Genomic DNA, 26008 nt, shown 5'->3' on the forward strand with positions numbered 1-26008 from the left:
CCCACCCCCCCAATACGTGAGACTGGGCAGAAGTTTTAGATCTAAACCATCATACTTAATCTTTTTTTTTCATTAAGTTTATTGGTACATTTTAGGTATACAATACAGTCACATTCATCATTGGGATCTTGTACCTTTACATGATGCATCTTGGTTCTTATTTTTTCCCCATTCTCCTTCTTTCCCGTCACCCCCTCCACCCTTCTGTATTTACAAAGACTTTGTTTCCATGTTTTTCCTTTTCTCATATTTTTTCTTTTCCCTTCATTCCTTTCCCCTTCCCTCCAATTCCCCTATTCCTTATCATACTTAGTCTTGTAAGTGACCCCTGGCATTCCTGAAATGTCATCTGAAGAATACATATTTTAAAAAGACAAATGATTATATTCATGAAACATCTGCTTTAGGTTAGGAAACCATAGGTTACTTACAGAACATGCATATTTCTGACTATGAGAAAGGGTGTACGTGAGGGAGAATGAGATCAGTAAAGCAAAGAAGGGAGGAATGGTACTATAAATCTGCTTGTCTTTCCTTTTCTAAGTTTCTACATGCATCAGAGATACAAATAGGGGAGGCTGGACTTAGTTTTATTAAAGCAAAACAATAAAACAACTTAAGGATTAACCTGGCTGGGGTTACCCCTACTTAGTTGAAATGAAAAGTAATAGTTAAACTATAACAGATAAGATGTTGTATCCTGTTTGGCATTCCTTGGGAGAGTAAAGAGCTGTGTATTCCTGGGGTTGGAGAAATCTGGTTTTGGGCATAGGGTTGACAGTGACAGAAGGGCCATAAGACTGTAAGCCTCAGTAGGACCTCAGTGAGCAAATCCCTTCCTGCCCTGCTCTCTTTCACAAGATACAAGCATCCTAAGGGTGTCCCTCAGGGTTCCACTGTGCCACAACACTGTGTCATGATGAGTCGACAATTGGCAGAAAGATACTAGGAGAATAGGAGGCAGACGGAAGGGCTTCCAAGGGCTGCTTGGAAAATTAGCCTGTGATAAAGATTCAACAGGCTTGAATTATTTATTGGCTTGTACTCAAGTCTAGAAGGAAATACTTGATTTTTTTTTTTTTTTTGTACAGGAAAGGGGAAGGCCCTTCTGAATGTGTGGTAAGACTAAGCACTATGGAAAACTGGCAGGAGGCTAGATGAGAGTAGCTTCTAAGTCTGTCAATACCTCAGCTTCCTGTGATATTTATTTTTCTATTAATTTTGGGATTTATATTGCTATGTTAGATCAATTAGCCTCTCATAATGTCTAGTCCATTGACCTTATCACTTAACTATCATTTAGTGCCATGGATCACCACAGAGAGCTGAAAAAGAAACATTTATAATTTTGAATTACCCAAGCCCTGAGCTGGGGAAACATTAAAAGGCTTAGTGTAGATAATCAGCAGCATATTTGGTGTCCAAATATTCCAAAATGACCTCAGAAGGGCAATAACAAAATCTCAAAACTGGAAAAATTCTTAGACATCATAGCTGGGTGAGGGAACAGAAATTGACCATGGATGACTCAGACAAAAGGGAATTATCTAGAAGGCCATGGAGGGAGAGTCCTAAAATTAATGGAAGACTAAAGAACAGGCTTTGGAATAGAAAGAAATCCAGGTTCTCCAGAGAGCTGGGAAGCAGGAATTACAGCTGCACTCTCCTAGAAGGAATGGACTCTGCTTGATGAATGGCCTCTGCCATCCTTCTATCCTTCAAGGCTTGGTCCTGGGAGAAAGGGTCCAGTTGTATAAATTAAAAAAAAAATTATGGATTTCTTAGCTTCTGTAATGACAGGTAGATAGCTGGAATTACGTTTCCATCAGCACTCAAGCGGAAATCCAGCTATAGAAAATCGGGATGCTTTTAAGAAGGGGGCTGGGAAGCCACTCCTTCCCCCAAAAACCCATTTATTGCTAGTCCAACCTCACAGGTAAGGAAATTGTGGCCTAGAAAATGACTTGAGTTTACAAACTAGCGAGAGTTAACCAGAGATGAAGGCTGATTTTCCTACCTTCTCAGTGCTTGTTTCAACACCAGATGTCTTTGGAACCTGGGTGTAATAGCAAGAGTTTGACCTAGGTGTGTCGCCCTGTCCAGATGTATCAGATTTTGGGAGTGTGAGCACTTCATTAGACTCAGTTTTCAATTAAAGAGTAAGTGCTGATGCTTTTAATAGAAACTAATTCCTACCTCTGTTTTCTACAGCAATGTCACTACCATATGCCTGGAGAAATCACCAGCTAGAGGGGGGAATTACAGTGAAGTGCAGGACTTTAAATACCACAGGAGCTCCAAGGAATTTCAAGTATAATGTTCATTCATTCTAGGGAATGGGATTTCAGTCAGTCAAACTTCCTTGGTGATGGATGCACCTGGTCCTAATTAACTTAAGTTCAATAAAACCGCAGATTTTTAAGGATTCTGGGCCAGTAATCAAATCTGCTGAAGAGGATGCAACCTCAGACAGGCAAGACAAATAATGAGACAGAATTCACCAAGATGCCAGAAACACACAGCTCTGGTCAGGGTGTTGCAGAAGCAGGCACCTCAAAGAGGATTTAATGGGTTCATCTCACCTCTCTTGAGAAGCTTGTGGGCTGCCACACAAACACTAACATGTGTGCCTTTGAGAAGCCATGAGGGTGGACTCCTCTAAGCCAAGATTAAGGCTGAAAAGGTTTGGTTTAGTATAGGGAAAGCAAATGAATGGGAAAAATCTGCTGCATTTTTCCAAACATGTAAGTAGCAGAGTGCAGTTTTTGGAAGGGTACTGATCTGGTGTGTGAGGAGTACATGGAAGTCAAGCATCTTGGCTCAGTGACCAGCTCAGCCTGTACTTGAGGCAAGCAAGGCTGCACATCTGAACTGCTTCACAGTAGCAAGTTTCAGCTCATTTCCAAACAGCCCTCTCAGGCACCTTTCTCCCCCAAATCATTGTGTTATATCTTAACAAATTCCATTATAAAAAACAAAACAAAACTCCCAAAACAAAAATATAAAAAACCTGGCAAATAGCCAACCCAAACTGAGAACTGGGATTTGAACTACATTTCGGTTTTGATATCTAAATAGAGAAAGTAGTGATTGGACTATAAGCAACATACACCCATTTTCATCAGAATTCATAAGTTTAATTACAGAGAAACTGAAAGCTAATAATTTCTACACACTGTTATATCCCTAGGAGGCTAGTTACCATGGAAATCTCACTTTCCTCTTTTTCTGCTTAGAGTATATTTATACAGAAAAGGAAGAGGAATACAAACACGATGGAAAGATTAAACAAGAGAAGGCACAGTTTGCTACAAATATTTTACATTTATTATAAGAATACAGAAAAAATGTTCTGCAGACTCATGAGTGGTAATTGGTCTATTGGAAAAGAAAAGGAGGCTATTCAAAGATGGTTTAAGTTTACAAAAATGATGAAATCATGTTTTAAAAATGGAGAAAGCAATTAAACATCCTACAATGTTAGCCAAAATTCAAAGTGTATTTCTTCTGAGTGTAAAAACTAATAAATAAATGTTAAATACAGATCTCAGTTAAAAACTGACAAAAGATAGATAGCTAACTGCTTTATATATTTAGCTCTCATTCATTTTCAGACTTGTTTACAAAGCCAGATAAACCCAGATCATGTTTGTGTTTTACATTTGAACTTTCCAGGAGAAGCACCCAAGTTTCCAGTGTTTCTTTTATCTACTTAACAAATATATTATTTTAAAATAACAAAAAAGATTAAAGGTGCTTTAACATGACATTACATGACCACACATTGGCACTAGAAGAAAACTTTGTTAGCTACAGGGGTGCTCTGCTCAAAATCTGCCTGCTGATGGAACATACCTGGAAACAGGTGGCTGTGGGCAGGCCCTACTCCCTGCTCATCACCCTAAATTCATCTTCTAGTAAAGGGAAGAGAAGGAAATTGGAAAAACCACATTTCCATAGCCAATTGCTGTGGGCCTGTCCCAGGAAAATGGTAGTGCCTTAAGCTAGTGAGCTTCCCATGGTCACATAGCATGGGCTCCATTTGTATGTCTTGTTTTTGCTTTCAATTTGCCTAGGTTCCTAAACAAGTCAGAGCTGTGTGTGGAACTTTTGACAACTTGATTTTATTCTCTTGTATTTATCTGGCTTTGCTTTTTTTTTTTTTTAACCCTATGTCATCATAAAGAAATGACTTGAGAGACTTTCAATCTTTTAGGGCCCATAGCAGAAGCCAAACCAAACCAAGAAACAAACCTGGTCACAAAGTCAGCAGAATGTGCACCATCAACTCCCACTCTACTCAGTTGCTCAGTTGGGCTATCTAAATTAACCTATTTGGACACAAACGTAAAACCTACAGGTGTCTTACTAAAGAACCCATTTCTTATGAGAAATCTCAATGGCTTATGAAGGAGAATAAGTAATAGAAATGGCGCTATGCTCCTGGTTGTTAGTCCACATTGATAGGGTGAAATTGCATAACTTGTTTAGCGAAGTGAAATATTCAAGTGAACACAGTTCCTGGTCACTTTAGCCACAAGAACCAAGTTTCCTTTTCTCATTGATTTTGATTTGATGCTCAGAATCTCTATCTAGGATTGACTTTAGAATTGATGATTATCAAATATTCTTATGGGAAATGAGGTGAGTTAAGGAATCAATCTCTTTGAAACTAGACAAAACCAGTGAATTCCACTGGGATTTGTATCTATTCTGAACATAGGAATTATGGCAGATTTACTGTTGCTGGGATTGGACCTTTGCTGGAATCAGTCTTCTAACTGTAGCTGAAGAAGAGCAATTCTGACTGGCAGGGCTGGGCCTCCACAGCCTCTGACAGGCTAAATACAGGAGCTGCTGTACTGTGGGTTAGGAGAAAATGTTCAAAGTTACATCAACCATGGTTCTGGGCACCCTGACCTCCACGTTTTTGGACACCAGTCAGGCATTTCTTAAAAGCAGGCAGGCAGACAAGTTTATTTCTAAGCAAGTTAAATAATTACACAAGAAGATGTCTGATCTCCTGCCCCCTTTGTGGATTAAAAAAAAAAAAGAGTCACGCGGAACACGCCGAATCAGCCCGCTGCAGACAGGTCTGTGCACGCCCTACCGAGGTCGCGAGTCTTGCAGAACGTGGACTCAGCCTGCGCCCCAGCAACAATCCACTGGACACACCCCACTCGGCTCCTCTGTACAGCCACCTGGTTACACATTACAAAGACATAGAGGACACCGGACCACCAGACCACAGTATTGAGTCCCACCGCTCCCGGCCCAGAGGGCAGAGAAGCTCAGCTGGTCCCAGAACCTGGAAGGAAGGTCCCCGCCTCCATCCCAGTCTCCTAGGGCAGAAAAGCTCAGCTGGTCCCAGCACCCGGAAGGAAGCTCCCTAGGGAAGGTGAGCCGCGTGGGCACCAGAAGCACCGCCCCCCCCCCACCCCGGTGGAAATGAGAAAACACATAAGCAAGCCTCAAAAACAGACTTCCAGATCACCTACAGCAACCCCAAAGGGAAACGAGATGGAACAATCTGATACTCAACCACCTGGACTCTCTGAACTGGCAACAAAAGAGGATCTGGGAAAAATGAAATCAGAAATAATTACTCAGATAACAGCAAAGATTTTGCTCATGGTGCAAGACATGATTAATCTAGAGAGGAAACAGATAAAAAAAATAGAGGATCTGAGAAACATGATGGAATCCCAACATAGAAAACAAATGGAATCCATAAAACAGATACAAACAGATTTCCAAGAGATTAAAAACTCCATCGAAAGTCTGAGCAGCAGAATGAACCAATGTGAGGATAGAATTTCACATATAGAAGATAAGATTGCAATTAGTGAGGAGGAAAAGAAAAATTGCTTTAAAATTGTAAGGGAACACGAGAAATCAATCCAGCAGCTGCTAGACAATACAAAGAAGAATAACATAAGACTGATTGGAGTCAATGAAGAAAGAGGAGAGAGTGCAGATGACATAAAATCTGTTCACAAGAAGTGATGGCAGAAAACTTCCCAAGGAGGGGAAAAGAACTTGACATACAGATAAATGAGGCATATAGGACTCCAGCTAGCCTTAATCAAAAAGAATCTACACATAGGCATATAATAGTTAGGATTCCAGAAATCCAGCAGAAGAACAAAATTCTACAAGCAGTGAGAGAAAAGAAACAAATCACATACAAAGGAAAGCCCATCAGAATCACAGCAGACTTCTCAGTGCAAACCCTCAAGGCAAGAAGAGCTTGGAGTGATGTATTCCAAGCCCTAAAGGAAAACAGCCTTCAACCCAAATTGATGTACCCTGCAAAACTATCTTTCAAAATTGATGGAGAAATAAGATCCTTTCACGATAAAGAGCACCTCAGGAACTTCATGAATACCAAACCGGCACTCCAAAAATTTTTAGACAATACCCTAGGAAAAGACAATGAGGATCACAATCCCAGGAAACCCAGCAGAATGAATCCATTGGGTGTGACAAATTAAATGCAAAGGGGAAGAATCCAACAAAAAGAAAAAGTCATGACAAGGCTTTTAAAACTTTTAACTTCATCTCCCTTATGAGTATATAATTCAATCTTGTTACTGTACTGATTAGTATTTTTCTGATTCTAGAGTTGCACACCTTTCCTTGTGCTCTACTGGCTATTTATCATCTTCTTATGTCTACATTTTAATTGGGTTGTCTATTAATAAGCTCTAAGAATTCTTTATATATTCTGGTCATAGGTTATATGCATTGTAAATATGGTCTGTTTAAGGACTACTTTTCATTTTAATGATGTCATTTAAAGTTCTAAATTTTGGTGGAATCTCATTTATCAATTTTTTTCTTTTATACATCATGTTTTTTGTATCCTAGGTAGTTCTTCCCTACCCTGAATTCATAAATATTTTCCCTTATAATTTCTTCTTAAAGTTTTATACTTTTAGGCTTTCTTATTTAGGTTCATAGATCCCTTTAAGTTATTTTCATGTATGGAAATAAAGAGCTGAGGTTAATTTTTTATATACGGATACCAGGTGTTCTAGTACCATTTGCTGAAAACACTATGTCTTCCTCAGCTCTTGAATTGAGTTTATATTCTATAAAATGCTAATGTTAAATAATCTTTCAAAACTCAGTGGACCATATATGTGTGGTTCTATTTCTAGATTCTCTGTTTTATTCAAATGATCTATACGTCTTTCCTTACACCAACACTGCCTTGATTACTGTAGCTTTAGAAGAAGTCTTTAAATTAGGAACTAAACGTCTTCCAACAGTTTTTTTTTTAATTTTTCTAGATCCTTTGTACTCCTACATAACTTTTAAATTTCAATATCCAATTCTTCATTTGTAGCAAGTATACACAGACCTGAATTTTTATATATACTTTGTGTTTTCTAATCCTGCTAAATTCAAGTACAAGTTCTAGGGGCTCCTAGAGATTTCTTAGTATTTTCTCTGTAGATGATCATTTCATCTACATATAAAGATTTTGCTTCTGCCGTGCCAGTCCTATCCTAGTTGTATCATTTTATTGCCAGGCTATTTTGGTGGAGACTAGGTTTCAAAGTTTAATGGACAGATAAAGAGTAAGCATATCTGCCCTTGTTCCCCACCTTAAGGAGAAAGCATTGTATCTTCTCCATTTATATAAGGCATTCTCGCTGGAAGTATGGAGTACATGTCTTTAATCTGTTGAGAAGTTTCTGTTCTACTTCTAGTCTCCTGATAGCTTTTACCATGAACAGCTGTAGAATTTAGTCCAATACTTCTCCAACTAGTGACAGGATCATATGGCTTTTTCCTTTCCTCTGTTTAAATGATGACTTTGGGGGGTGGGTCTTCCAATGCTGAACCAACACTGCCATCCCTATAACAAAACCAGTTTCTACATCCTGCTAGATCTGACTTCCAATAGTTTTGTTAAACAAATTTCTATCTATATTCATACTTTTTTCTTCTATTATCTTTATCCAGTTTTAGGATTAGCACAATGTTGAGTTCCTAAAATGAGGGGAGAAGTGTTCCTTCTTTTTTCTGCTTTAACTGTTTGATATAATTTATCAGTTAACATGTTTATGAGCCTGCTGTTGTCATATAGGTAAGTTTTCAAGCTAGGAATATACTTTCTTTAATAGGTGCTATTCAAATTTTATATTTCCTCCAGAGTTAGTTTCATTAATTTGTCTTCCAAGGTACTTCTTAGAAGTTGTCAAATTTATTTCAAAACAGATTTTTGAAATATGCTTTCTATATCCTTTTAAATTCTGTATAATCTGTGGTAATGTCTCCTAGGATCTTGATATTGTAATTTAAAAAATGTATAATTGATATTGAGTAACAGGAAGAAAAGGTCTAAAAGAGCAGGGGAATTGGGAGGGGTAGGGGAAGGGAAAAAAGAGAAAGGAAAAAATATGAGAAAAGGAAAAAAAAATGGAAACAAGGTCTTTGCAAAAAGGGAAGGGTTGGGGGGGGTGAAGGGAGGGCAAGGGAAGGGGAAAAAAAAGAAGAACCAAGATACTCATGTAATGGTACAAGATCCCAATGATGAATATAACTGTATTGTATACCATAAATGTACCAATAAACTTAATGGGGGGGGGAAGGCATGGATTGGTGAGCTGGCACACACTGCCAGATTGATCTTTTCACATGGAATATAGATTCCAAATTCCTTCTCAGAGCCAAGATTTTGAATCCAGGGCACTTAGATATCTGTACCTCAACTGGGGGGAATGTAGTTTTTTGCCCCATGAAGACTGTTCAGGCATTTCAAACAAGACCTCAGGGTCATGTTATTTGACAAGAGGTACACAAAAATATTAGTGAGTCTGGAGTCACACAATTTTTTTTTGTACTCAGATTTTTGTTGCTCCAATGTGGGGTGGGGATTTCTTTCTTATAGCCATCTTATATCTATCTCATCTGTTGCAGCCCATTGGTATCTGACCTGTGCTTTCAAAATAAAGTCTGATGTCCCATGCCTGGGTGAATTGCTTAAGTGGTTATAGTTTCTGCAGGGGCATTTTAACTGACATAAAGGGGAAAGTGGTGTTTCTGTTGTCTGCTTTGATGCTTATAGTTTGAAATCTGGCTTCTTACTATTATTTCATAGTCTACTATGGGTGGCATTTAGAACGTCCTTACTCTGGTACTAAAGACATTCCCAACAGATAGGTAAAAGGTGTGATGTCTGGCTTTTCAGGAAGGCACTGTTTTGGGGGGGAACTGTAGAGCAGAGCTGCTGATGTAATACAATGGTGCTTTGGGGTCAGTTGAATAAGGTAGATTGGCTTGTTTTGGACTTAAGATTTGCTCCTCTCTTTATTGATGCTATGAAAAATCATTTAACACTGCATAAATGAAATACTTTCAAACATTTGGTTATAAGGAAAGTGTGAAGGAAATAATAAAAAGATGTTGGCATAAAATAATGAAGTGGAAAAATTGAGTATGCTCAGGGGGTTAAGGTAATTAGAGTTTTAGCACTGCTCTGGGGTGGGTAGAAAGTCACTTGGTTTAATTGGCCAAGACATCAGGCTGCTTTCCCTGGACACATCTCCACAGTAGTCTTGCATGTCCCAAAGCCTCTACTAATAGTGCCATTCATATAACAAATCTGGCACCTACTCATCCTATCTCTGCAGCAAGGCCACAACAAGATCTTTGTATGTTCAGCTGCGTGAAACGTGAAGGCAGTCACATACTGAGTGCACAAGCAGCCTTGGTGAGTAGATGCCTGAGAGGTCCCTGTAAGGCAGGGGGCCCCTGAGCACCTGAGGAGAAGAAACTTTAGTTGAGGCTATTTATGAGGTTATTCGATACAAGCTGCTGATAATGGCTTTTTTATTTATTCAGAGCAAAAGATTAGGAAACTGATGAGGAAAGGAAATACTAACTAGAAGTAAAGAAAACAAATACCAGAAAAATTAGCACCTCCCAGTGTTCTGTGCACCTGACATGAAAGAATAAAACTGAGGGAGAACAAAATTCTGCTACTGGGGTCATTATTATCATTTAAAACTTTACTACTCTGCAGAACACTTGCATGTTGGCCTCAATGGTAACATTTGGGAAGATAATTTAGAAATGTTAAGATCTGAATTCAGAATGAGTCTCAAATATTTTCATTTTGGGTTCTTACAAGTTTGCTGGTAAGAAGGGCAACTAAATCTGTTATACCACAAGGACAGCATTAATAAAATGAAATAAAAGAATTTTCACAGGAATTTTCCAACAGTGTTGGCCACCCTAGACATATGTGTACTGTTATTCAGCAACTAACTTCTTAGGAAGGGCTGCAGCACCATCACTGCAACCTTACAGAAAAACAGAGCAAAGACCACTCTGATTCAATAGCAGCTACTTACATAGATGATAGGGAGCATAAGAAAATCAAACCATTACCCAGTGTAGTGCCCTTCAGGAAAGTACTGTAGAGAGTTGAGAGGCATGCAATACTTAATAACGTGCAGTAGGAAGCTCCTCAAATCCCCTTCTGGAGAAGCAGCTTACCTTAGTACTGCACTTATTTGTTGGAAGGTTAGCCTTTGAGTCATTCTGCATTGGTGCTTTGTCCTTCATCTCCTCTAAAGCTTCCTTTCTGGATGTCTTTCTCTGCCCTTCTGTGTCTTACTTTATCCATGCTGCATTCTGATTGGCTATAGAATGCTTCTAAGATTCTCTTCCTTCAAATGTAACCTCAATTACGGGTACGTAATTGGTATTTTCCCATATCCCTGATGAATTCTGTTTCCTTAGAGTACAGCTCAACACTGTAAGGTCGCCCTGTGCATAACTATAGGAGGAACCATTTAGTTAACATTAGTCAAAATGTGAAGTGGGCTTTTCAAGTAGAAGAATTTAGCACATGTTAAGTTCACAGCAAACAAAAATTTCTAGTAGAGTATGAATACCCAGTGATCTTAGTTTAAGAACTACTGAATATAACTAATGCAAATGTAAAGAGACTTTGGGTACTCTGCAAACATGTATGACCAGATCCACTAAGTGGGGGGGACAATGAGTGGAAATGTCACCCAGAGCAGCAGTATCTCTGAGCTGGGGATGTAAACCTACTCCTCAGACAAGGGACAGGTTATTTGGTTTGCTCCTGCAAAGGGCCACACACTGACTAGTAGGTGACACCTTGCCACTTTTGGCTCCAGTGATCTTATTTTCTATAGAAAAGAACCTGGCTTCAAAGTGATACTGTCCAAATCTTTGTTCCATTTTAATTTTTCCACATTCTCTGTAGACTGCCCCATCTTGCTTAGAGGAACTGGTTCTTCCCTCTTTTGCCTTTGTACAATCTTGCCTCCATATCTTATTAATAGATGCACTAAGGCCCACGCTCATTACTTCTGTGCAGTTTAAAGTGAGTAAGAACATAACGTAGCAGGACTTTTCTACTGTTGACGAATCTCAGTCCTTATTAGGTAGCTAAGAGATTCTTAATGCCTATATTTCTAACAATTGAGAATTTAATCTCTGAATCATTGTAACTCAGTGGGGTGGATTTCAGAGGGTACTAAATGTTTAACATTGAATTATGGCTAAGAAACAGTTTATATACTTTCTCTGTTACAGTACTATTTTTTAAATGAGAATTTTATGAGACTTTAAATCTGTGCCAATAACTCCTTTAAGTAGGTAATCTTGGTACAAGAAATCTTGACTTTTTAAATCAATGTCTTCCTTTGCAGAAATAAATATGTAGTTCTGGATTCTCCCAAATAATATAGTGTTCAGAGTTGATATGAAACTAATCAAAACAGAGAAAAATAAATTATTTAATAAAACAATTCTGATATGTATAAGCAAATCAGTAATAGAAGAGGTAACACTTTCTTTTAATGGTAAACTTTCATGCTAACTTTATAGTAAAATGGAAAAACTCATTTTCATATAAAATCTGATTCCATTTAATTCAGGTATTAACACATAAAGAAAACATGTCTTTTTCAATCTCTTTGTTGTTCTTTTTAGAGTCCTGTTTTATGTAAGGGGCCTGACCTAACACAAAAGTCTTTTCCTGACCCAGAACACTACTTAGAGACAGCCAGTTCTGTTGATAAGAAACATCTGAAATATCAGCAGTGCTATAAAAGGAGTGTGTGTAAAAAGAAGGCCCTGAGGCAAATAGCCCTTCTCAGAAGATACCAATTAATCTTACTTCAAATGACACATGGCCTCAAAACAGTACATAAAATAAGTATCAGCTAACACTCTTAAAGCATCTGATACTCAAAAAAATTATAAAGTGGTTTGACTGAGAGAATTCTGAACAACAGTGATGTACAATACAGATCCATATTTGTGTATTCTGAGTTTTGTTTATCCTGCTACAAGTTCCTCAGTGTGTGGCATGTACTATAAAACACTTTGTTCTTGACACATTCTTACACCGGTATTATAAAGTCATATTTGAGTGGTACTAGCCAAACTTTATAAAACTGTATGATAAAATTGAAACAGATAGGAAAAACTATATTGTGGCTTAAAAAAATTAAAACTATTTCAATGACAAGACATTTTGTTTTCTTTCCTAAATAACCCTAAGGTAAAAAACAATACAATTAGGCTCCTGGGTTATACTGATCTGCTAGTAAATATTTCAGTATCACTGTATTTGTGAGAAAACGGTCAAGTATAGATGAGGAACTTTATTACCCATATTAAATTTGGGAGATAAAAGAGAAACAATTACATGAGACTTTTTACTGGGAACCTTGTAGCAGGATGAACTGAAATAGAGCCTCAGTTTCTGAAAGTTTCAACAAAACCTGATAGTGTTTTTTATTATTTTCCTGGGAGAAAAAGATTATGTTGGCTTTGGGAAGTTACCTTAGATTACATGGAATAAAAAACTAGTAATGCATATTTGACATTAAAAAGTTATTTCCTTAAAGAAATGAACTACTTAAGTATGTCTCATAAAGGCTCAAGGTAGAAAAATGCAGGTGAAAGTCAGACTGCCTGAGTGACCCCCCTCAGCCATTCAAGTAATTATGAGTGGAGCTATACTCTAGTGATATACTCTTGGATAATCCATTAATAACACAAAGATTTGTGACTGGACTTAATTATATCCAGACTAACGGCAATTTGGTTGGTTGCAATTGTTTTTTACTAAACAAGGCATGGGATTTTGTGCAGTTCTGAAGTCTCCTTTCCCTACATCAACTTGCAAATTCAAATTAGTATTTACATGTGTGCTTTTTGGGTAAGGATTAGCCTCCTAAGGTACATAATTCTAATAATTATCAGTGACAGAAGGGATGAATAAATTATGCTTCAAGCATGACAAAATTAACAGTAAAAATAATTTGCATAAGCTTTTCTTAATGCATGTGCCTATATTAAATTTAACATTCTATAAAACTGATATCCTGAAAGACTCCCAATGAGTTGTTAATCTTGAACTGTACCACTGCTTGCTTTAGGACAAAGAATAAAATAAAATTTAAATGCTGCAGATGTCATGATGTTTTGAAAAGCTTTTGTAATTTAAGCACAGAGTTATGATGTGAATTGCAAATTCTAACAGCCTGGATGAGTGAAATATCAATGCCACTCTTTATACCAGAATGCAAAGATTGAACTTCAGGTCTTGTTCACAAAATTAAAGCCCAAACCATCATTCGTTCTCTGTACTCAGAGCTTAGTGCTGAGGTCGCGAAGTGATGAGAGGCTTTCTTCTTTTTAACAAACAAAGAATATTACAAACAGATTCACCTGGAAATACTGAAAGTAGTAGGAGAACCCTTCTCTTAGTACATTTGAAGGCTGGCACTTAATCTTAATTCACGAGTCTGTGCTTTGATTTACTATGGTATATGCTATCAAAAGACATTTCCACTTCTTTACAATATTTGACCTAGCGGAGAACCACACTGATTAAAAGAAGTTGCTTTATGTGTTGCAATATACTTTTGAGGGCAAGTTTATTATGCGTTCATTTTAGTCTGAATGCATTAATCAGTAAATGTGTACCAAATTTGCAAAGAGATTAAAATGATAGACACAAGCCATTTTTCTTTTCGATATCCCATTTGTACCCTTCCTAAGTGTTGGTGTGAGTTCTAAACAATGATATTCACATGCAGCAAACAGCTGCAGAGGGCAGGAGGAACTTTCTATCCCTTAAGTTCTTCCAGTGAACACAGACCAAAGCACTAAAGTGATGTTTATCTGAGTCACATTTACTGCTGAGCATGACCATCTCCTACAGAGGTATTTGTCCTAAGAGGCAACTGTATATAGATCATGGGGTAAATTCCTTGCATGCAGCTAAGATTTACTGCAACAGAATCCTAGTCTCAACTCTGTGTTACATTTTATCCACATAAGACATCTTAAGCACTGTGCTTGCATACCTGTCAGCTATTGATAAAGACTTCCAGGGAGCAGTATGAGGGTAAATGAAGGGGAAAAGTGCAAACAGGAGGGCCATTCCTAGGTTTTGTTCTCATTAACATTCACTTGACTCCTGAACCATCTATTTCATAGATTCCTGCCTTGTTTAGGTGTGTGTGTGTGCCGACACACATGAATGTGTTTGTGAACCAGAATCGGGTATGACAGCTCTGGTCAAAATGAAGGGAATTACATTCTGGGGTACCTCCTCTACAATGAAGATACTTAACCAGCAGTATGCCATTATTCTGTGGACTTGTAGTGTCTCTAAAAGAACTTTTGGGGGTTGTTGCCATTAAGAGGGATTCTATCTATGAAATCCTGAAATTTCTTCGGACCTTCTGGATAAATGCAGAAAACAGAAAAGGGATAGGTATATGTGCATGTGTTTACAAAGGAGCAAGTCTGGTAAGAAGGCAGAATTATGTCTCTATTCTCTACTTTGATGACCACTCTGCCTGCTCTTTCTCCCAGATGGCCCTTCTGGTCACACCTGGTTTTTGCTGTCCAGCTCTCTGTAACATCCTTTAAAAGCAGCTGCCTAAACTCTAACCATGTGTTAACCATGTATTCTTTGAGGACATTGCATGAATCATTTTCTGATGCTCAGACCAAGGAGGAGGACAACAACAACTTCAATAATGCAAGGGCAAGATGGTTCTTACTGGGCTTGTTTCTGGCCAAAAAGAAAAAAAGGACCTTGGGAGATCCAAGTAATTTCCAATACAAGATTATAACAAGACTATATTTAAGGTTATAATCCCTTGGCAGAGCAGAAAACCAACTGTGGTTGGAATGTCTCCTGCAAACACACATTACCAATGCCGTTTATAGCACCAACTGAGTAGGTCTATGGCAAAAGACAGCAGCCTGAGAACTGTGCCTGAAGTAGAAAACCTTTGAGAAATATCAGTGGTCCTACATGTAACAAAGATGGATATTTTTATCCTTCACACATTTAGAACCTGTGCTTTCCTATTTACAGTGGCCTGAAATGGTAGGACTGAGCGTAAAGCCCTTGGTGGGACTATTTCTTGAATAAATTTGACCTTGACGTATTTTAAAGTGGAACATATTTTTTAAAACCCCAGTTAATAAAAAAATAACCTTAGAAGATGGTTGCAGGTAACGTGGTATAAACTCATTGTTAAGGAGAACAATATTATTCTGCTGGAGTACAGAGTCCTGAAGGCAAGCTTGGCACTCTTCTGTGACTATGTGATTTTCCTTTTGATGATATCGAGCTCTCTCACAAGATCACTGAATTTAGGGCGATTTTCAGGCTTATAATCCCAACACTTCATCATAATTTTAGAGATATCCTCTGGACATTGCTGAGGTGCTGACATCCGGTATCCTGAAGACCCAAGAGAATAACAGAGAATTTAGAATGCAGATAAGCTATAAATGTTTGCAGTTTATAAAATTTAGTGTCTTATGTGGTAGGTATAGTAGAAATAAAAATTGATTTCAAGGCACAATTCTTTCTCATAGGTGATATAGAATTTAATATCAGAGCCATCACAGTTCAAAAAACATTTTTCATTCATTTGTCAGAAAGTCTGAAGTAAAATATGCATACATTAATGAATATTTCAGTTGCTCTAAGTATTTGCTTCTAGAATTATAATTTGTGGGCAGTCTTAAAAAATCATCTCTACAACTTATGTTTTTGAAGATGAAGAGAGATGAGGATTTTATAAACACTATTTCAATAGTGAAGTGAATATGAGGCCATTCTTTTACAAGCAGCTGTCTGGCAGTGTCCCAGTCATGTGCCGCATGGTATGTGTGTCTGGCTAGGAAGTAGGGTGCATAGAAGAGGAAGGAAGGAGGTTAGAAATCCATCCTTCTAAACTCAGTTAATTCTACAACCCTTGGTTACCCAGATGCTAGGGCTCTGTCATTTTATCAAGAGTGCTCTTGTTGAAGCTGTGGACTCCATAGGGTGTGATCATTACCTAGTTATTCCCACCTTTGATCTGGGAACACATAAAAAATGTTACAAATTCTTAAATTCTCAAAAGTTTCTTCCTGAAGACTGAGCATATCAGTTAGCAATATTGCTTAGGGGTTTATTTGGTTTAGAAGAAGCAGGAAGAGGTTGGGGAACACCACCCTGCTTCCCTGAGTGACACTGCAGATATCCTGCTGGGCAGAAGCGAGATGGAAGAAAAGCCCAGATTTCTCCATTTCTAGTGTGTTGTGATCCTTTAAAGTACTTGTTTTCATTGTATAATGTGGAGGTCTTGGCCAAGGAGTGAATAGTTAAACTGAAAGAAGTTTAGTGTCTGGCCAATGTTTTTTTCCTTTCCCCCAAGAAAAGCTGCCTAGCCTTGAGATAGGTCCTTGTCCAAACTGGTGTTCTTCTGCTTTTTTCTTTTACACTGATACTCTAAATAAAAGTTGTAGACTTCTTGGCTTTGGGGCTTCTCATTCTGCCTAATGCTGGGTGCTCTTGGTTGAGATAGTTCAATCATGGAGGGCCCAGAGAGGCTAAGTCTCTTCTCTGAGAAATCATTCATTCTCTAGGCCAGCATGGTCACACACCGAGACAGTAAAAGAGCCACACTATTCAACAGATTGAAAAGCGGAGTAGACGCATCTAACATCTCTGCTCTTCTGTACCCAGACAGCACTGCTAACATCTCCTGCCCCTGGCAATCTGGCCAGCAGAGACACCTGGGGCTGGCTGTGAACACTCACCACCCATGTCTTTGGCTTACCTCTCTCCACTTGCTCCCGCGCTTGCTGATTTGTCATGCCAGGGTATGGACAGATCCCTAAGCTGAAGGTCTCCCAGAGGAGGATGCCAAAGCTCCACACGTCACTCTCAGAGCTGTATCTCCCTGAAAGGGGAACAACAACCAAAAGTATGTGAGGCACAGGGGACAAAGAAATGACTGCTTCTGTTGGCCACATAGTCACATATTTATACCTGGCCAAAGAACTCAGCTAATGATCTTATTCTCTTCACTCGTTTTAAATTTTAGGACTAGTAATGTTACCAATTAAATGAACAATCTTCAGGCTATTAGTTTAATCAAACCAGCTATGAAGTCACTTTCAACACTATCACAATAAGAACAGATATTCAGCAAGCATGACACCTTACTTCCTTATGGTATCTGAATGAGGTAAATGATTTATAGAAAAAAACAAATTGTATACATCAATGCCTAGAAGATTAAATAGGTTTGATTCGTGCAATTTTGTCTTCTGCCTGCATCACTTTCTTTCTACTAAAATTATAAACCTAAAGCAATAAGGAAAGTTTCTTAACTTCAATTTTTTTACTTGTCACTGTTTACAGATATTCTTACATGCTTAAAGGTCTCATTTTCTCCACTGATAGAAAAATATATTTTCCATAAATGAAACTATGTGTTTTGAATAGAGTGGAAATTAACATAGCCGGCTGATAAAAAACAACTTCTTCAAATTACATGGTGTCTTGTTTTGTCAAAATATCTTGGTGCACCTGTTTTATTGAGCTATATGAGCTAAACTCTTAGAATTCACTGTTTTTGGTAGCCTTCAGGGGAAGCACAGAGATAAAAATTAAGACAAGATGTCTTTTGGAGATGATGTGAAATCAAGGAGGAGCAGCAGAAAAATTCTTTCCAGTCTCTCAGAGCAGATTCTCCCAACACATTGTGTTTTTATTTAATTTGATGTACAGGGCATACACTATCATAACTAAACACCATCTGCAATGGTGAAGTTTTCTTAAATGATTTCACTTTCTATTCCTCTTGTAGTTTCTTGCCTTAACTCTGCCACTCCACGATTTAAAAATGCCCCTCCTCTAAAAATGTCATGTTACTTTAAAAGAGAATGGCCTCTTCTCTTTTTTCAAGAAAGCAGAATGAAGAGGAGAGCATGCCTGTGCTATGGTAACTGTTCTAAGTCTGGAGTGTATTCACTGCTGAGCAGCTCCAGCTGTTTGAAGTAGTGCCCTTCTAAGTAGACAGTAATTAAGGACATTCACTGTGATGTTTCAGAGAACATTAGTTTTCTTCACTGCATATCAATGCTTTTTATGTTTGGCATCCAATAATTTAATACTTTTCATGGAAGTCATTCAATGGCTACAAGTTAAGACTAATTTATTTTTAAAGAAAGTAAGTTATCCAGAGTCAAATATCTTACTTTGTAGATAACATCTGGGCAGAGATCAAGAAAGGCACATTATATGTAAACCAAAATCACACCCACAAGTGAATTTTATAACTCTAACTCTGACTTTTAAACCTGGTTTTGCTGGATAATTTTAATAGGCCAAGACAAGTCACAATTTACAGTATAGCACTTTGTGGCTTTTCTATCTCTCATTTGATCCTCATAATACCCTATAGAGAAAAAGGTACTATCATCTTCATCTTACAAATTAGGGACCATGGGCAGGGAATAGTAGATAGCTGACCTGATTCTGGACTCTCAGCTAAAATCCTGCCTCCCTTGCATTTCAGAGTATGCATGGTTATATCACGCTACTTAGAGAACACAGCTGCTCCAAACCACCAGGTTGTAAGTGGAAAGCTTTCTTTTCAATAATTGACAAATACATGATTTTATTTCTTAGATGGAGATGAGTATCATATTTGCCCTTGTCAAACAAACAGCACCATTGGTGAAAGCTGTGACTGAGGATGGTAGAGACACGTGTCAGTCTTTGAGTATGCTTCCATCCCAAATTTAAAAAGCAATTGTTCGGAGCAAATATACACAAATAAGCAGTCAAGAAACTGTTGAGAATAAGATGAATATGACAAGAATATAAGAATATTTGCTTCTAGGAAGAAAAATTATGTGGCTAGAGCTAGGGGTGCACTGTAGGCCCGAGGATATGTATCATCTTTTCAAAAATTAACAACATTAACCAAATAAAGTTTATTCTACAGCCCTAAGCCAGTTTTGAGAGGTTCCTTGGATGAGAGGTTTTTTCCATCTGCCCCAACACCACACTTCATGGGAGATTTGGGCAGTATTTCAACAGTTAGAGGCAAGAGTGAAGAAAAGAATCAATGGGAAAGAAAAGATTCTTGGAAACAAGGCTAAATGTGTCCCATCAAACACAAAATTTTATTTATACAAAACATGAAAGAAGTATGAGTAGAAATAGGACTTTCTAAGATATTTATATTTTTGTTTAAAAAATGCAAAGATTTAGGGCCAATCTTTAGTACTTTAACGTTTATGAGAACCAATACAATTTCTCAGGGTGGTCTGTGGCTTGTAGACTCTTCGAGGAATTTCTTCATTGGATTGGGTAATAAATACTACAGACTCCTTCTTCATCTGCCTGTCATCTGAATTATTCTGCATCTTATAAAGTTAGTATTAAAGACTGGTAAAAAGCGTCTCTATCAATCAAAAATCTTCATACTTGCTATTAAAAAGCATTTAGGTCTGGTTGTTAGAAGCATCTGAAGTTAGAACTTAAATGTGTACATACTTTAGTCAGGCTCAGGACTAAAATATACTGGTCAAAAGGTAAAACTTTACTTGGCATAACTGCTGAAATAGTAAGAGGATTTTTAAAGGCTATATAACTATCTGGTTAACAAATTCAAGAGAGCTGGATTTTACTGGTATATTTTTGGGGGCTCCCAAGTCCAGGCACAGCTTCCTTTGCATGTAAAAATGTTTTGTCATCTTTTATCCTGTGATTGTTCCCCTCAGCAATATAACCCTAGAATAACAGCAACTGTAGCAGAAAAGAATCACTATGGAAATTAGCAGGGCTGCCACCTTCTCTGGATTATAAGAGATTGGTTTGTTTGCAGTCAGTAGGAAATGCATAAAAGTCTCTTTTGCTGGCACATGGAAGACAACGGTCGGTGAACTGGTATTCTGATGGTGTCTGAATCAGCCCAACCAGCTTCTAAACCAATATCTGGAAAACATTTGGTGGTTCCTCAAAAAGTTAAATATAAAATAACCCTATGGCTCTGAGTATACACCTAAAAATAAATGAATACAGGCACTCAATGAACCTTCATATACAATGTAGCTCTATTCACAATAGCCAAAATGTGAAAACTGCTCAAATGCACATGAAATGCATAAACAAGCTGTGGTTACATCCACAGAACGAAATATTATTCAGCCTTAAAGAGGAATAAAGTACTGATAATACTCAATGTGAATGAGCCTTGAAAACAGTATGTTAAATGAAAGAAGCCAGACATAAAAATCCACATACCTAATCCCATTTATATGAAATATCCAGAAGAGGTAAATCCACAGAAACAAAATACAGATTACTAGTTGTTGTGGACTGATGGGCAAATGAGGAGAAAATGCTTTAATTGAGTAATTTTATTTTGGAATGATGAAAAGAAAATTGAAACTAGACAGAGATACTAGTTGCCCAACACAGTGATTAACACTAAATGCTACTAAATTATTCACTTTAAAATGGTTAATTTTACCTTATGTGGATTTTACTTCAATTTTTAAATAGCTTTAGCTTTCACATAGGCATTAACTTAAAGCATTTATAATTTCCTTATAATTTTTCACAATGGGGTAATTTTTTATTTTTAGTCCACGGAATATCATTTTATGATATTTTTATTCAAAACATATGTGTTCACCAACCCCTAGGTTTATATGCTCTTTCCATTAATGAAAGTGTAATCCCTAATTTCATTTAAAGTACACTCTGGTCTTTTTTTTTCTGAACTCTTGAGGTTACTCACTTCTATGATCCATTTCATCCTAACTACAGATAGTCCAAGCTATACTTATTTCCACTTGAAGGACACAAAGTTCAGGTGAAAAAAAAATCACTGATGTTTTAAAGTTTAATTCTCAACTCTCGATTTCTTCAAGATTTATATAAGTTCCAGAAACTGAGAGATTAAGAAACTATGTTGGTTTAGGAGTGAGAAAGTAAGGAATTGATTGACTTGGATGTTTTAGGAGCCCAACATTAGAAGAGGCTGTTGAACCAGTTATGAAATTCCAAGAAATGGTACAGACCCACTACAACACCTTCATTCTATGTGGAATCTATTAAAATAAAAAAAAAAATCATTTTGGGGGGATAAAAAACTCTCCAATCTATAGTCATATTTAAAAGTGTTTATGTCTGCCTTTTTCATCTAGCACTCCTACATACCAAAATCTGATCAATAATTTCAATGAATTAAGTTTATGTTTATGTTTAATGCAAGGGATGAACATTTATATGTTATTTGTGTTCATCCTCCAATCATTCTCATTTGGCGTCTGCTCTAGCGCTGTAATATTGCTTGCAAATATTTTGTGCTAATACAGTCAATTTTCATCACCAAAAAGAAAACCGGTCTGTTCTTACCATAATTAAGAGCTTCTGGTGCGGTCCATTTAATGGGAATCTGCTTTAAGCCAGAAGATGAATACACACCACCATCTTCTTGACGAGACATTCCAAAGTCACTGATTTTTAGAACATTATTTTCACCTACCAGGCAGTTTCTTGCAGCAAGGTCCCTGGGTTATAATAAGACACAGAAAGTATCTATTAAAACAAATTGAAAGCTGCTTTCACATTTATGACTTCCACACTTTGCATTTCTACATCTGCAATGTATTTATAATAAGGTTAAGAATTTAGCTTGTGATTTACCAGTCCTTCCCATCTTCACAGTCATAGGTAAAAATCATCCGTGAGAACATTTGCATATGGAACAGGCCACATGCTAGTTTTCTAGGCATCACATATTTCCATTTAAATAGAAAAACACTGATTCCAAGGTTAAGAGAGAAAATCACAAGGAAGAGGCTAAGCAAGTTTGGCATTATTTCTCCTTTGGCTGGCTTTCCTAGGGCAGCAATGCCTAACAAATTTCTGTGAGGATGGAATGTTCTCCACCTGCACTGTCCAAAACATAGCAGTTAGTGGCTACTAAACACGCAGTGTGGCTACTGATACTGAGAACTGAAGTTTTCATTTTGTAGTGGCATGTGGCTAGTAGCTCCTGAGTAGCTCTTAACAAATTATCCCTAGAACTTCTCAAAGGCTGGAAACAGCTGAGGTAATATAGAGGCTGGCAAATCTTTCTACTGCATCTAGGACAGGCAAAACCCTCTTCCATTTCACCTTCTTCCATTCTCCCCATCACTGAGTATATTCCAGCCCTGTCTCCAAATGCAAGATGGCTTCCCTAAATATGGCAAGCTTGTTTCTCCTATTGAACCTTTGACTTAAGTGTTCCCTCTGATTGGAGAGTTTTCTTCCTATACTTTTGTGTACCTGACTCTTCTTCCCAAAACTCTCCCTTCAGAGAGGTCTCTCTTGACCAACCTTATCTGACAGGAAAAAACACTGACTAAGTCTTTAATTGTAGTGGGGAGACACTCAGTAATCAAATTCATATATAAATATGTATAAGAGTGTATTACACATAGGCACAGTATGTCATATAGTGCTGAGTGTGGAAAAGAAAAAAGCGTTGTACAAGGGAAAAGATTTACAAAGGGGAATCTCAGTGTAGATAGGCTGGTAAGGAGGTCTCTTTGATACTGTGATACTTAACCAAAGAACTAAAGGGCGGGAGTCAGATTTAGGGAGTGTGACAAGCAATTGTCTCCTAATGTCCATTTCATTCCTATTTCAGCTGAATGTTAAATGCTATGCTTTCCCGCCTCCCATATGTGAAATGTAAGCATGTAAGTTATCTAGAATTTCTAGGCAGTTTCACTGAAACAAAAAGGATGCATTATTATACTGTCCCTCCTGCTAACTTGAATGTGGTATGACGGAGGGTTGGAAGAGCACGGAGAAATCAGGGGCCTGGTTCCGATGAATATAGAGCAGCTGGACATGTTCTGAACTGACTGCTTCTGTACCCTGAATTATTACTAGTTTTTTTTAATGTGAGAAATTCCTACATCACTGAGGTGGTTTTCATTTGGTAGGTTGTTCTTTTTGGCTTATTCATGTGTGTGCTGCACACTGAGTTGGAGATTTCTATTAGATATTCAAGTGGAGATGTTGAATAGACATTTGGATACAGCAGTCTGGAGGTCACAAGAGAGCTCTGAGTTGTAGCTTTTTAGATAGTAGTAAAACCAAAAGGGTTGAAAAATACTTTCACCTAGAGAGTGGGCACTGAAGGATTAGGCCCTAGAATAGTGATGGTGAACCTTTTAGAGATTTCTATGATATAAACAGCCCACTATGGCATAGGTGCCACAGATTCACCATCAGTGTTCTAGAATATGTCATAATTGGGCTAGGGAATTAGCTCAGTGGTGCCACCGCCTGCCTTGCAAGTAGAAGGTCCAGAGTTCAATCCCCAGTACAAAACAAAACAAAACAGAATATGCCATAATTTAGAGAAGGATTAAAGGAGAGTTATATTTCCAATGCCCAGAATAAAATGTTGCCCATAGTAAGTGCTCAATAAATACTTGAATGAATGAACAAATACTATTTTATCCTAGAAATGTTCTCTACTAAAAGCAAGTTGTCTAATTCTATGGTTCTTTTAAAATTATTTTTGCTGAGAAACAGTTTGATACATTTATCTTTGGAATGCATCTTTAAACATTAAAAATGACTCAGGAGTTCCAAAAAATTAAAGTCTAATTTATATGACTGGCTTTGTAACATGGCAGATATTTTGAGCAAATGACATGGAAACTGCTGACTGAAGATGGTGATTCCTAAGGGTAGTCTGATAATCACAGAAATAATATTTTTATATTTTAGTGGAAATCTTGAGCGGTAGTACCTGAAGCCATTCAGGAATGTGAAATCTGTTTTATTAATTTGCTGAGATTGTTTTTATTCATTAGATCAGTCTCACAATGGAAAGCTTTACAAGAAGGCCAAGTTTAAAATTAAAGCTCTGGCTCAATTCCCAGTTTTGAAATATAGCAGACTACCATGGACTCCCACTGGTAGAGTTTACTGCCAGAGAAAGCGAGTGATAAGTGAATAAATATACCAGGTTTTCACTATCTTAATCTGTAGGAAGGAGCTATCCATGTTGGCTCAGGAACTACAAGTCCTACTTTCAGCTTTCTATAAAGTAGATGCTAGCTCTTATCACTTGTGTGGCATTGGTATATTTCATTTTACTCATCTAAAAAATACAACTTAGCAGGGTATGATGATGTTTGTCAAGTACCAGAAAACAAAATGTGGCTCAAAATAATTCTTCCACAAGCTACTACCATTGTTTCTAATATTTATGTATCATTATTGCTGCTGCTGCTGTTGCTACTGCTATTGTTACAATAGGCCTTGGTACAAGATGCATGAATCATTTTTCAAAATAAGTTGTTAACGTATGTCTTGATCACAAGGAAAAGGAGCTATCACTAGAAAACTCATGGTAGAAAGCCAGGCTTGTAAAACATGCTTCTGAAGATGGACTCAGTCTTATTCACATGTTGAGAATCTTTGGAGGTAATGAAATTTCTCTACATTATAGGTGTGTGGATGGTTCGGTAGATTATTCCTTTACGTATGTATTTCATCACTGTGCACAAAGCAGGATCCAGAAAGATATTGGCGTTTACTGACTAAGTTTCAAGTCGGGCTGTATGTTGTTTAAGTTAGATTTAGGAACTCCCCTTCTTTCACCCTTTAGCCTCTCCCAAGATGGGAAGGAAAAACTGCTCAGTAAACTTGTGAGTTATTAAACATTAAATCTATTGTTAATAAAAATTATCTGTTGCATTTTTAAGAGGTTCTAGACATATTTGATTCATGGGACTGATCTGTTAACATTGCATAATTTTTTTCTAAAAAGCTTTTTGAAGAGGACAAGTGATATAGCATAGTATTTCTAAAATTCTGGACCCAGTCTGTCTTCAAAATCCACCTTCTGTAGCTCTTGTTCTAGTACAGCAATGTAAGGTCATAATCCATATGTTATGGCTTGTGTCTAGATGTCCCCCCAAAGCCTCAGCTTTCTCAGAGGTGGCTGAATCTAAAATGTGTGATTGATTCATGGTGGGGCTAGGCTTGAGGGTACTCGGACTAAGGGTGTGAGTGCTACCTGCCCTATGTAGTCTGAATAAGATAAAAGGGGCAGAAAGATGCTGTTAAGGCCCATTGTTGCTTTTGCTGCCACGATCTGTTGCCCCTCTGCCACCCTGCCTTGGTGCCAACTGATTATGGACTGAAATCTCTATGGAACTATAAGCCAAATAAACCTTTCCCCTTTTAACTTTGGATGTGGGGTATTTTGTCTCAGCAATGAGAGAAAAGTAATTAACACACTGTATTTCTGCCGATCATAATTAAAACCTCAAGATGAACTAACAACTATACTCCTTGGAGGTTCTTCAACGTAAATGCAGGTAGATTTGGGAATGTAGCAAAAACTTGCAAAAGCAACCATATGGGTGTGAGTACCCTGTTCCCCTGTGGCCCCTTCTCATTTCTCTTGCTGGTCTTCCCTGAATGTAAGCTCTAGTTATATAGTAATATAAGAGAGTAGTACCAGTTCTAGTGATTAAAACTCCAACAGAAACCATGACTTTATTTTTTTTAACAGAGCAACTCAGAAAAGAGGTACCTGTGAGCCACAGAAAAGCTTACCTGGTTCCACATGTAAACCTGTATGCATCTCAGCCTAATCCCTGA

At 37.7% G+C, this 26008-nt stretch overlaps 1 protein-coding gene across 5 annotated transcripts in view; it reads right to left on the reverse strand.

Annotated features, from left to right (window-relative positions):
• Positions 1-558: 558 nt before the first annotated feature.
• The window catches only part of Fer (FER tyrosine kinase), a 415378-nt gene continuing 389928 nt past the window's right edge, over positions 559-26008 (reverse strand). For all 5 annotated transcript variants that reach the window (XM_021255853.2, XM_013071121.3, XM_021255852.2 and 2 more), the window contains 3 exons: positions 21743-21897; positions 17142-17264; positions 559-15772 (listed from right to left, as the gene is read on the reverse strand). In XM_021255853.2, the coding sequence (XP_021111512.1) occupies positions 15630-15772; positions 17142-17264; positions 21743-21897 (421 nt within the window). In that variant the 3' untranslated portion in view covers positions 559-15629. The remainder of the gene's footprint in view (positions 15773-17141; positions 17265-21742; positions 21898-26008) is intronic.

Source organism: Heterocephalus glaber, unplaced genomic scaffold (assembly GCF_053883595.1).
Source record: "Heterocephalus glaber isolate CG9 unplaced genomic scaffold, H.glaber_assembly_v1.0 deba00001465, whole genome shotgun sequence".
Lineage (NCBI taxonomy): Eukaryota > Metazoa > Chordata > Mammalia > Rodentia > Bathyergidae > Heterocephalus > Heterocephalus glaber.